At 49.4% G+C, this 13,562-nt stretch overlaps 1 protein-coding gene across 1 annotated transcript in view; it reads left to right on the top strand.

Moving 5' to 3' along the window:
- LY75 (lymphocyte antigen 75) overlaps positions 1 to 13,562 on the top strand; it is a 162,471-nt gene that overhangs the window by 24,608 nt on the left and 124,301 nt on the right. The window contains exon 2 of the mRNA XM_068245642.1: positions 11,837 to 12,208. Coding sequence (XP_068101743.1) covers positions 11,837 to 12,208 — 372 coding nt within the window. The remainder of the gene's footprint in view (positions 1 to 11,836; positions 12,209 to 13,562) is intronic.

The following is a 13,562-nucleotide window of genomic DNA, read 5'->3' as shown; positions in this document are numbered from 1 at the left end:
AAAAGTCCAAATTTACAATAGTTCAGGTGTTCTATAGAAAGTAAAAGCTTTTCCAGTTTTTTGGCCATTGTCTAGTTACAAAAGATCCATAAAATTCAAGCCTTACTTGTTCTGATAGGAAACATTATTTCCGCTATTCAACTGTTCTATGTGTCAGGCTGAGCTGAATGCCGGGCAGGATAAATATGTAGTGAACTATGCTTGCTATCATATCACCAGCATGATAGCACCTCACAAGCAAGCTATAGGGAAGTGAAAACACGCTATAGTAGAATTTCTGGTATTTCTAGGTCTACACAGTTTCACATGTACTCGATTTCTGCATGATGTAACTGTGTGCCTTAAAGCCCCAGTTTATGCATAATTTTATCTACATTCAATAAAATAATCCTAAATTATGCAACAAAAAAAGTTTTTTTGTAAAAACATTGTAGCCTGTGTGGTCTGAAGGAGGCTGGGCACTGTGCCATTGCTGACTGTCATTTGGAGGAGATGGGGCCCATACGGTCATCCTTCTTGCTTTTCTTTATAGGAGGGAGACATCACACAGACTGCCATTCACTCCTTCTCTTAATAGGAGGGGACCTGGTTTAGGCTGTCAGTCAGACTCCCTCACTCAGTGGATCCTAGAATGGTAGTGGCGCATTGTGGGAGGGGATGTGGTTCACCTCATCAATCATCTTCCAGTCAGTGCTGGCCAGTGGAAAGGATGGTATACATTAGGAGTGTGGGGTGGTGTCTGGATAGCCAGGCCCACCACAAATGTATGGAGGTTAGGGGCCCTCTGCAAACTGCAAAGTCTTAAACTGAGAAGGATATGAATTTTTCCTATTGAAATAATACCAGTTGCCTGACTCTCCTGCTAATCCTGTGTTTCTAATATTTTTAACCACAGCCCCTCAACAATCATGCAAATCAGGTGCTCTGACTGAAGTCAGACTGGAATAGTGTGAGATCCAGATGCTACTGCAGCAAATTGATCAGCAGGAGAGTCATGCAACTGGTATTGTTTAAAAGGAAACATCCATCACTCTCTCAGTTTAGGTTTCCTTTAAAGAAAGCCTTTACTGAAAATTAAAAGTCAAAATAACCACACACAAGTAATACTTACCTGCAGTGTAGTCTACTCCTCAATCTCTTTCTCCTCTCCTTCGTCCTGTTTGTCCACTGTGATCAAGGGAATTTTCTGTCCTCCATTTTGAAAATGGCCATTACCTCATAACAGCTTCCTGGTCAGCACACTGTTATACTGTAATATCACCCACTTGAGCCATAGGGAAACTTGGACACATCAGTTCTCCTCTCAGCTGTAACTGACAGCAACTGATATATAACTGACAGCAACTGATAAATTTCAGTTCTGACAAAATGTTGTCAGAACTGGAAGGGATCATTTTCAGAAGAAAATGGTGAGCTTCTGAGAGGAACTGAAGGCAAGGTTACTATGTAATGTTCATTTGAAGTTACCTCAAGTGTTTTTTTTTTTTTAAATAATTGTACTCCGTACAGGTTCCCTTAAATAATTGTACTCCGTACAGGTTCCCTTTAAGCCAGATTGTGTTGTGTATAAATTCCCCCCCCTCATGTAGCACATTCATCTATTGGTGGAGAGGGGATAGCTTGGGCCATCTTGGCGGAGAACCTAGCCTGTGTCCCCTGAGGCTGAATCTGGCATGCTGGATCTTATAACAACACATATGACTGAGTGCAGTATTTTAACTTTTACCCTTTCCGCTGCATGTCTGTATAGCGCTCATTGCCTGCAGGAATGCTATAAGTGGTACTGATTGAAGGTACAGTATAATCATGTTATAGCAAACTCTGATATAGTAAACATTCAGGTATAGTAAACTAAATGTTCAGGTCCTGGCCAAGCAGCAGTATAAGTATATGGTGGTAACGCCTGGTATAGTAAAGGCTGATTAAATATAACCTCTGTTATAGTAAACCTTTTTTGGGCCCCTGCGGTGGGTGTTCTGTTTCTGGTTATAGTGGAAAGGGCGTGGTGCATGGCTCATACGTCAGTTGGAGACCCATGAGCCATGGTCGGTGGGAAGGTTAGCAGCCAATTGCAGTGTGCTCGCTATCTGCACACTACTCTGGGAATTGCCTGTTATCTGTGACTTGCTTGTGCATGGCTGCAACGCTACAGTGTCATTAAAGCTGCACAGAAATGTGGACAGAGGAGCACACTAGAAGTACTGTGCCTGCATTAATTAGTGAGACCTATGCTTCCTGTGCAAGCTGTTGTGTGGTTATTGCATGCAAATTCCCGCATATTGAGCACTGTGCATTGTAAACTTGCTAAAGGGTCACTTAATTCACACAAAAGAGTTTTACTCACCTGGGGCTTCCATCAGCCTCCTGCAAAAACTCATTTTTTTTTCCCTTTAAGGTGCGTACATACACACTGCGGCAACGAACGACGGGTCCGTCAGACCCTCCCGCTGAGCAGATTGTTCAGAAACAGCCTTATCAGTCTGCTGACAGACTGTACACACGCACTACTGTTGCTGGAACGCCAGCCCAGCGGGAGGGTCTGATGGACCCGTCGTTCATTGCCGTAGTGCGTGTGTACGCACCTTAAGACACTGTGGGCTTGATTCAGAAAGCGGTGCTAACTGTTAGCACACCTGTGAAAAGCCCTTTAGCACGTCTGCTTTTCGTGCGCAAAACTTTGTGCGCATAAAACTTTACGCGCGCACTGCACAGAGCGCAGGGCGCTCCACGCGAAGTGCCCATTAACCTCCTGAGCGATAATCCCGAGCTGAGCTCGGGGTATATCGCGCAGGAGGATTTCTCAGGCCCTGGTGGGCCGATTTGCATAATTTTTTTTTTGTTACACGCAGCTAGCACTTTGCTAGCTGCGTGTAACTTCCGATCGCCGTGCCGCGCAGCCCCCCCTCCCCGACCCCTTGCGCAGCCTGGCCAATCAGTGCCAGGCAGCGCTGAGGGGTGGATCGGGACTCCCTCTGACGTCACGACGTCCATGACGTCGGTGGCGTCATCCCGCCCCGTCGCCATGGCGACCGGGGAAGCCCAGCAGGAAATCCTGTTCTGAACGGGATTTCCTGCTGAGTGGGTGGGGGGATGCCGCTGCGCTGCGGCTATCATGTAGCAAGCCCTGGGCTCGCTACATGATTTAAAAAATAAAACATTTAAAAAAATAGTGCTGCGCCACCTCCTGGGCGATATAATTGTATCGCCCAGAGGGTTAAAGCCTATGGGACTAAGCGCGCGCAAAACTTTGCGCGCGATACTTAGCGCGCGCTCTGATTGAGAAATCCGGTGCTAACCTACTTAGCACCCTAGTTAGCACGTCTAAAGACTTTAGACGTGCTAAGTAGGTTAGCACCGCTTTGTGAATCAAGCCCTGTCTGTGCTCACTTCTGAAGCTTAGAAAAGAAAAAGTGACTCCCAATTATTGACTGAATTAAGATCCAGTCCTATAGTATACTTTATGTGCTGGAGTATGGCAATTTCTGATATAGTAAACTACTTTCCCCGCCCCTTGGCGTGTACTATAAAAGGGACTCTACTGTATGTACTAGCCATTTATGGACCTGTATGAGAGAATAAATGTGTAATACATCTTCAGATTTTGTGTAGTTTTCTGTATTGTTTTGTGACAAGCAAAGGCCACATCTAAACACATCATCATTACAGCTGTCCATTTATCTGGTTTCCTCTGTTCATGATCCTGGCAGTGTAGTAAGCAGATAATAGAGGCTGGCAGATTGATCTGGGGACTTAATCAGACTCTCTCTTCCTTCCTCTGGATGATTTCTGAGCACATACATCCTATCTGGGGCGGAGGTCATCTGCTATCAGCTTACATGCTTCATTGGAAACCCCTCACTTTTGGCACATGAAAAATTAATTTTCAAAAATGATTTTAGGATAATCGATCTTGCACAGTGACTTGTAGACTAAATAAAAAGTAAACCTCAACCAAACGTTCCTGAATTAAAGCCAGTCTCTGGTATGTACCACATAATTTTTTTAGTGCACTGTGTCTTATGACTTTGCTGCAGAGTCTGCCCTTTCTGTTTAATGGGGACCAGCATGTATTGAAAATACTGGAAATTGCCAGTAAGGTTCCCCTACTGCTCCTGTACCTAAAGGGTTATCCCTGCCTATGCAAGTCCCCTGTCAGGCGTTTGTTTACACTGTAGAGGTACAGTAAGCAACAAATCTCAGGAAGTGCTGTTTCTGTTCTTACAGAGACTCAGAGAAGTTGATAGGGATGAAAATGAATATTATCTAGTTAAAGGACAACTGAAGTGAGAGGGATATGGAGGCTGTCATACTTATTTCCATCTAAGCAATGCCAGTTGCCAGGCCCTCCTGCCCTGCTGATCCTCTGCCTCTAATACTATTAGCCATAGCCCCTGAACAAGCATGCAGCAGATCAGGTGTTTCTGACATTAATGCCAGATCTGACGACTAGCTGCATACTTGTTTCTGGTGTTATTCAGATACTACTGCAGAGAAATAGACCAGCATGGCTGCCAGGCAACTGGTATTGATTAAAAGGAAATAAATATGGCAGCCTCCGTATACCTCATACTTCCGTTCCCCTTTAAGGGAAGGAATAAGTATGTGTGAAACCAAGATCATGAAGGCTGCTTAGTCAGACACTTCTTTTGTGTACTATGGATTCCTTGTTTTTTGGGGGGAAAAACACATCTTGCCTACTACTCCTCAGACCACCAGTTTATAAGAGTCCATGCTGTGCAAAACATTTGTAGCGGTAAACGCCATAAGAAATGAGTGGTGTTGTTGCTTGTTTCAAATGCCCTATCCTTCACTTCCATCATTTTATTGGTAGTTTTATGCTACATGAGTGACATGTAACCTTGCTCAGCTGCAGTAAGTCAATGGCGCATTGTTTGAAAATTTTCAAATATGGGTTGTAGCAAGAACTGCCATCTCTTCAGTGTGCATAAATGGAGAGTACATGCAAGTCTGTGATCAACTCTATTTCAAGGCAAACTGGAAATGTATCTATGTTTAGTACCCAGAATGTCAGAGATGGCTGTTGTCCACTTGCAATGTAATGCCTGATGATGCATATGGGAACATGCAAGATCATGCAGGAAGTACACATGTCTACACTACCTAGGCCCCTAATACCTGAAGGATTTTGTTGCAACTGTGTCAACTCCCACAACCTCAGATCAATATGATCAAATAACTTGAACACCCCCAGAGTCCACCTCAAAACCGTTAGAGCTAGGACGTTCTGTCATGCTACCCCTACCTTTTGGAAAGCGTTCCCACTCCCAATCAAGACCGCTTTAAAGTGGATCCGAGATGAACTTTTACTCATTGCATATTTGTGTTCTTTTCCTATTGTTTATAGGGCATTCCTCAAGCCAAATACTTTTTTTGTTTTTGTTTTAATACTCTAATTCCCTATAAACTAAACAAGCCTCGTCCACAGCTTTTTAGAGAGCCTTGGCATTTTCAGACAGTAGCAAGGGCTAATGGGAGCTCAGTCTGGGCAGGAGGAGGGGGAAGTATTACTAGCCAGAGATTTCAGAGGCAGGATGGGAGGAGGAGGGGGATTAGGTTTTTTTCACAGGCTGAGTGCTGAAGATGCAGATAAGCCTGCCTCTGTGTAATGTTTACAAACATGGCTGCTCTCATTGTATCACAGGAAGAAATAATCATATTCTATTGAAGCTGTTTGCAGCTAGATTTGCTGTGTAAACTATCTAAACTTTAGATAAGATATAAAGACAAGTTACTTGTTATAGTAAGTTTTTCATCTCAGATCTGCTTTAACCTTGGAGGTGAAAAGCAACCTGTTTAGTCTGACATTTATGATCACATAACTTTTCCCCCTGTAACGCATCACAAACCGCAACAATGTACTGATCAGCTTATGTGCTTTGGGTCTAATGGAAAAACAGCAGTTTACAAATGTGTTTTTTGTTGTTGTTGATCTGTGCATCAGGAGTTGCAGTAGTCTGAGGTTCTGTGCAAATTGTGATGGCCTAGTGCAGTGGTTCCCAACTTTTTTGGAGTCGTGACACATCAAACCAAACGTTCAGATCTCCGTGACACGTAGACTAAATGCATGTAATGAGAGACAGCGTTTCCCCACTAAATGCACATAAGAGACAGCGTTTCACCAGTAAATGCAGGTAATGACAGACAGCCTTTCACCAGTAAATGCACATAATGAGAGACAGCGTTTCCCCAGTAAATGCACATAAGAGACAGCTTTTCACCAGTAAATGCACATAAGAGACAGCTTTTCACCAGTAAATGCACATAAGAGACAGCTTATCACCGGTAAATGTACTTAAGAGACAGCCTTTCACCAGTGAATGCACATAATAAGAGACCTCTTTTCACCAGTAAATGCACATAAGAGACCTCTTTTCACCAGTAAATGCACATAAGAGACCTCTTTTCACCAGTAAATGCACATAAGAGACAGCTTTTCACCAGTAAATGCACATAAGAGACAGCTTTTCACCAGTAAATGCGCATAATGACAAACAGCTAGTTGTCCCCAGTATATGTAGCCAGGGATATATGTGCCCAGTATATGTAGCCAGAGGTATATGTCCTCAGTATATGTAGGCAGGTGTATATGTGGACAGTATATGTAGGCAGGTGTATATGTGGACAGTATATGTAGGCAGGTGTATATGTGCCCAGTATATGTAGTCAGGGGTATATGTGCCCAGTATATGTAGCCAGAGGCATATGTGCCCAGTATATGTAGCCAGGGGCATATGTGCCCAGTATATGTAGCTCGGGGTATATGTGCCCAGTATATGTAGCCAGGTGTATATGTGCACAGTATATGTAGCCAGGGGTATATGTGCCCAGTATATGTAGCCAGGGGTATATGTGCCCAGTATATGTAGCCAGGGGTATATATGCCCAGTATATGTAGCCAGGGGTATATGTGCCCAGTATATGTAGCCAGGTGTATATCTGCCCAGTATATGTAGCCAGGGGTATATGTCCCCAGTATATGTAGCCAGGGGTATATGTGCCCAGTATATGTAGTCAGGTGTATATATGCCCAGTATATGTAGCCAGGTGTATATATGCCCAGTATATTGTAGCCAGGCCCCCCCTCCCCCCCAGGAGGAGAGAGCGAGGGAAGGAGAGCGGCAGCTCAGGGTGCTCTCCCTCCCTCGCTCTCTCCTCCGGAACGAAGTGCGGTGGCTGGCAGAGGAGCGGAACTTACCTTCCATGTTCTCCGTCTGGTCTCGTCGCAGGCGCGGGATGATTTGCCACTACTCTGGTCTGATCCAGACCAGAGCAGCGGCTGCAGCACCAGAACTTCCGGCGCTTGGAGCAACACGGAAGGTAAGTCCCGCCCGCTGCAAACGCCTGACCACAGTTAGCTCCGGAGGAGAGAGCGAGGGAGGGAGAGCACTCTAAGGTGAGAGAAGGGGGGGGGAGATGGCCCCCTTCTCCGCCGCTGCCCACAGCTCTCCCTCCACTGCGCTGCTTTCCTCCGAGAGCTGACACAGCGACACATACCCGAAGCTGCCGCGACACATGTATGTGTCACGGCACATGGGTTGGGAACCACTGGCCTAGTGATTGTGGTTCTGTATTCAGCCAGAGGGCTGTGTTTTAGCAGTTTTTAGCTCAGCTGAGGTTCAGAGTTTTTCTTTAAATCAGAATATGAGGCAGACACCTCTTGTCCCTTCTAACGTAGTAATCAAAAAAGAATCCTTTTTTTTTTCTTGCCTAAGTGTTAGTCACGTTTTTCCTCCTCCTCCACTTGCATAGGATGTGCTGTGCCACTGGTACACTGGAAAGTGAAAATATTGATCTCTCATATTGAAACTGAATGTGAGTGAGTATCTATACAGTGCAGTGAAGGCTATGTTCAAGCAGTCATATTAATACACTCAGACATTTTAGGTACAGGGAAGGTACCGTCGCTTAGCAACTGTCTGTGAGAAACCGTACCATTAGAGTGCCGTTTATCACACGACACTACCCATATTTTAAAGAGAAACCATGACCAAGAATCGAACTTCATCCCAATCAGTAGCTGATACCCCATTTTACATGAGGAATCTTTTCCTTTTCACAAACTGATCATCAGGGGGCTCTGTATGGCTGATATTGTGGTGAGACCCCACCCACAGGAAACTGAGAGGACCATGGTACTCCTGGCAGTTTCCTGTCTGAACCTCATTGCATTGTGGAAAATGGCTGTTTACAGCTGTTTCCAACTGCCAAAGCAAGCAGCAGCTACTTCCAGTGACACCTGCCAGCAGTAAAAATGTCACCATGTGATAAATGTCAGAATGTAAATCAGGGAGAGGAAAGCTATTACAGTGGGCAAACACTGACTAAATCATTTATACGTAATTATTGTAAAAATGGAGCACTTTTTTATTACATTATTTTCACTGGAGTTCCTCTTTAACTTCATACTGATCGAGACGGCTAACTGCACCCCACCTTTTTCTGGCGGGGGGACAAGCAAGGAACTGATCTTGACCTTCATGTTTTTATTGAGATCACAACCAGTGGCAACTCAAAACTCACCTGAGTATGTAATACCCATTTGTCATCACTGACAGAATCAGGTGCTTGTAGGGCTTTTGTCCTCAGGACCAAGTGTTGTATATAGTTCTATTAATAGGCAGACTTTCAGGCTGGGGTAATGTGCTCTGCTGTAAGTAATATCTTGTGGGATGAAACAACAAATAATCACAGCAATCTAATTTATTTTCTGTGTCCCTGTGTTCTGCTGGTCATCTGGAGCAGGACTGGCTGCCAGGAAGCTGTGGGCCTGTGTACTCTTTGGGCTCGGAGCCAGGGACTAGGTTTGAGAACATGTCACTGCTTGGTGATGGGGGGCAGGGAGGAAAATTTCCAAATCTAGAGTTCTCTAACAGTGTTCATTGAGATTAAACCAGCTCCAGTTTATGTATTTCACAGATTTGTGTTCTGAACACCAGGCCTCTATAGGGTTATTAAAATCCTGGTCTAACCATGCTATGATCTTGCTATGTGGACTGTGTAAAGCTAACCCAGGTGCTTTTTAGGCAGTGCAGAGCTTGTACTTTTTGCTCCTGGGCTGTCCTGGGCTACCCAGCGTGCTCCTGGGCTTTTGTGGGCTAACAGGTGCACTCCTGGGCTGTTGCGGGCTACCCAGTGCTCTCCTGGGCTGTTGCGGGCTACCCAGTGCTCTCCTGGGCTGTCGCGGGCTACCCAGTGCTCTCCTGGGCTGTCGCGGGCTACCCGGTGCTCTCCTGGGCTGTCGCGGGCTACCCGGTGCTCTCCTGGGCTGTTGCGGGCTACCCGGTGCTCTCCTGGGCTGTTGCGGGCTACCCGGTGCTCACCTGGGCTGTTGCGGGCTACCCAGTGCTCTCCTGGGCTGTGTAGGGGCTACCCTGTGCTCTCCTGGGCTGTTGTGGGCTACCCTGTGCTCTCCTGGGCTGTTGTGGGCTACCCAGTGCTCTCCTGGGCTGTTGTGGGCTACCCAGTGCTCTCCTGGGCTGTCGCGGGCTACCCAGTGCTCTCCTGGGCTGTCGCGGGCTACCCAGTGCTCTCCTGGGCTGTCGCGGGCTACCCAGTGCTCTCCTGGGCTGTCGCGGGCTACCCAGTGCTCTCCTGGGCTGTCGCGGGCTACCCAGTGCTCTCCTGGGCTGTCGCGGGCTACCCAGTGCTCTCCTGGGCTGTCGCGGGCTACCCAGTGCTCTCCTGGGCTGTCGCGGGCTACCCAGTGCTCTCCTGGGCTGTCGCGGGCTACCCAGTGCTCTCCTGGGCTGTCGCGGGCTACCCAGTGCTCTCCTGGGCTGTCGCGGGCTACCCAGTGCTCTCCTGGGCTGTCGCGGGCTACCCAGTGCTCTCCTGGGCTGTCGCGGGCTACCCAGTGCTCTCCTGGGCTGTCGCGGGCTACCCAGTGCTCTCCTGGGCTGTCGCGGGCTACCCAGTGCTCTCCTGGGCTGTCGCGGGCTACCCAGTGCTCTCCTGGGCTGTCGCGGGCTACCCAGTGCTCTCCTGGGCTGTCGCGGGCTACCCAGTGCTCTCCTGGGCTGTCGCGGGCTACCCAGTGCTCTCCTGGGCTGTCGCGGGCTACCCAGTGCTCTCCTGGGCTGTCGCGGGCTACCCAGTGCTCTCCTGGGCTGTCGCGGGCTACCCAGTGCTCTCCTGGGCTGTCGCGGGCTACCCAGTGCTCTCCTGGGCTGTCGCGGGCTACCCAGTGCTCTCCTGGGCTGTCGCGGGCTACCCAGTGCTCTCCTGGGCTGTCGCGGGCTACCCAGTGCTCTCCTGGGCTGTCGCGGGCTACCCAGTGCTCTCCTGGGCTGTCGCGGGCTACCCAGTGCTCTCCTGGGCTGTCGCGGGCTACCCAGTGCTCTCCTGGGCTGTCGCGGGCTACCCAGTGCTCTCCTGGGCTGTCGCGGGCTACCCAGTGCTCTCCTGGGCTGTCGCGGGCTACCCAGTGCTCTCCTGGGCTGTCGCGGGCTACCCAGTGCTCTCCTGGGCTGTCGCGGGCTACCCAGTGCTCTCCTGGGCTGTCGCGGGCTACCCAGTGCTCTCCTGGGCTGTCGCGGGCTACCCAGTGCTCTCCTGGGCGGTCGCGGGCTACCCAGTGCTCTCCTGGGCGGTCGCGGGCTACCCAGTGCTCTCCTGGGCGGTCGCGGGCTACCCAGTGCTCTCCTGGGCGGTCGCGGGCTACCCAGTGCTCTCCTGGGCGGTCGCGGGCTACCCAGTGCTCTCCTGGGCGGTCGCGGGCTACCCAGTGCTCTCCTGGGCGGTCGCGGGCTACCCAGTGCTCTCCTGGGCGGTCGCGGGCTACCCAGTGCTCTCCTGGGCGGTCGCGGGCTACCCAGTGCTCTCCTGGGCGGTCGCGGGCTACCCAGTGCTCTCCTGGGCGGTCGCGGGCTACCCAGTGCTCTCCTGGGCGGTCTCGGGCTACCCAGCGCTCTCCTGGGCGGTCGCGGGCTACCCAGCGCTCTCCTGGGCGGTCGCGGGCTACCCAGCGCTCTCCTGGGCGGTCGCGGGCTACCCAGCATGCTCCTGGGCGGTCGCGGGCTACCCAGCATGCTCCTGGGCGGTCGCGGGCTACCCAGCATGCTCCTGGGCGGTCGCGGGCTACCCAGCATGCTCCTGGGCGGTCGCGGGCTACCCAGCATGCTCCTGGGCGGTCGCGGGCTACCCAGCATGCTCCTGGGCGGTCGCGGGCTACCCAGCATGCTCCTGGGCGGTCGCGGGCTACCCAGCATGCTCCTGGGCGGTCGCGGGCTACCCAGCATGCTCCTGGGCGGTCGCGGGCTACCCAGCATGCTCCTGGGCGGTCGCGGGCTACCCAGCATGCTCCTGGGCGGTCGCGGGCTACCCAGCATGCTCCTGGGCGGTCGCGGGCTACCCAGCATGCTCCTGGGCGGTCGCGGGCTACCCAGCATGCTCCTGGGCGGTCGCGGGCTACCCAGCATGCTCCTGGGCGGTCGCGGGCTACCCAGTGCTCTCCTCCTGGGCGGTTGCGGGCTACCCAGCATGCTCCTGGGCTGTTGCGGGCTACCCAGCATGCTCCTGGGCTGTTGCGGGCTACCCAGCATGCTCCTGGGCTGTTGCGGGCTACCCAGCATGCTCCTGGGCTGTTGCGGGCTACCCAGCATGCTCCTGGGCTGTTGCGGGCTACCCAGCATGCTCCTGGGCTGTTTTGGTCTATACCCATAGTATTAATTATGCTGTAATATTAGCATGTCCATAGAGGATTTTATTCTGCATTTTAAGCATTTTCCTTTTAATGTATGTGTTATAGAGCTATTTTTTTTTATTGTGAACTTTTTACTGTAGAGATAACTACTAATCTCCTCATTTCTCTCCTCAGATCACACTTTCCTCATATTCAATGACCAGACCAGTAAGTGCCTTAGCGTGGACAAGGATCAGCTAAAGCTGGACAGTTGCACAGAATCCAGAGACTCATCTCGGTGGAAATGGGGCTCCAATCACAGACTGTATAACCTTGGAGCACAGAAGTGCCTTGCTCTGAACCTCTCTAACCGCCAGAATCCTCTCACACTGGTCCCTTGCGACTCTAAGCTCATGCTATGGTGGCGCTGTAGTGGTGGACATGTATTCGGGGCTTCCAGATATGGCCTGGGAGTAAAGAACGGAACTGTAGTTGGGACTCTACAATGTGAAGACACATGGAGGTTGAATGGCACCTCAGAGAACATATGTGAGATTCCGTACCAAGGTATGTTTTCCTATTGATCCTATATATTGCTTCCTTTACGCCATTATCTGCTTCCTCTGTCTCTTTTCTCTTCTTGATAAGGCTTTGCTACACTACTTGGTAGGAGTAATCAAAAGCTGACTGTCTTGATCATCTTGATTAAAGTGGACCTGAACTCAAAACTTCCTCTCTGCTCTAAAAGGATAAGCAACAGCATAATAACCTTTAAAGAAAAACCTTTCTTTATTACAGCTTACAGAACCACTGCAATAAATCTGCAGTGTCTACTTCCTGCTTTCATGGAAGCAGACAAAGGGTTAGCATCCCGTGTTTACATATTAGCTGTGTCTGCCGAGGACTGACGAATTTCTGTGCTGACAAAGATGAGAGATCAAATTATACTTGTGACTACTTGAAGAGGGGGAATCAGACAGGCTCCAAAAAACACCCAGAGTGCATTTCTCTCTGTTTTCCTTATGCCATGTGCAAGAGTTCAGATGCACTTTAAAGGGGAACTGAAGAGAGAGGTATATGGAGGCTGTCATGTTTATTTCCTTTTAATCAATACCAGTTGCCTGGCAGCCCTGCTGGTCTATTTCTCTGCAGTAGTATCTGATTAAAACCAGAAACAAGCATGCAGCTAGTCTTGTCAGATCTGACTTATAAGTCTGAACCACTGAAACACCTGATCTGCTGCATGCTTGTTCAGGGGCTATGGCTAATAGTATTAGAGGCAGAGGATCAGCAGGGCTGCCAGGCAACTGGTATTGTCTAAAAGGAAATAAACATGACAGCCTCCATATACCTCTCGCTTCAGTTCCCCTTTAAAGCCTCTTTCACATGGAAGGTTGAATTCCATGCATGTCGGGCAGTTCAGCTCTCCGTCTGCTGGCCATGAGTGGCCAAGAAGATTGCCAACGATGGGAGGCGGGGGAACTTCCACAGACTTTAGCAGAAACATCATATAAAGACCTTTACATACGGAGGAAGTTGAACGAGTTGATCTCCTCTGTCATGATGGTCTTTCTAAATGTATGATCATCGTCGTACATCGGCTGCCTGTAACCGTCATTTACTGCTTTTCTTTAACCACTTGAGGACCACAGTGTTAAACCCCCTAAACACCAGGCCATTTTTCACAAAAAGGGCCACTGCAGCTTTAAGGCTCTTTACACAGTGGGACCTTGCTTGCAGGGGACGTTAAGGTCGCATAACGTTCACCTAACGCAACGCAGGGTGGTGCTAAAGGTGGACGCTACATAGAGCCGCGTTATGCGGCTCTTGGTGCGCCGTTTTCATTCAATAGAACCGGCAATGATTCATATGAATCATTGCTAGCAGGCAGAGAACCGGCATTGCAGTGCAGTGAATATTA

Source organism: Hyperolius riggenbachi, chromosome 7 (assembly GCF_040937935.1).
Source record: "Hyperolius riggenbachi isolate aHypRig1 chromosome 7, aHypRig1.pri, whole genome shotgun sequence".
NCBI classification, from domain to species: Eukaryota; Metazoa; Chordata; class Amphibia; order Anura; family Hyperoliidae; genus Hyperolius; species Hyperolius riggenbachi.
Note: the sequence above shows the minus strand (reverse complement) of the source record. Positions and strands in the feature narration are given on the sequence as shown.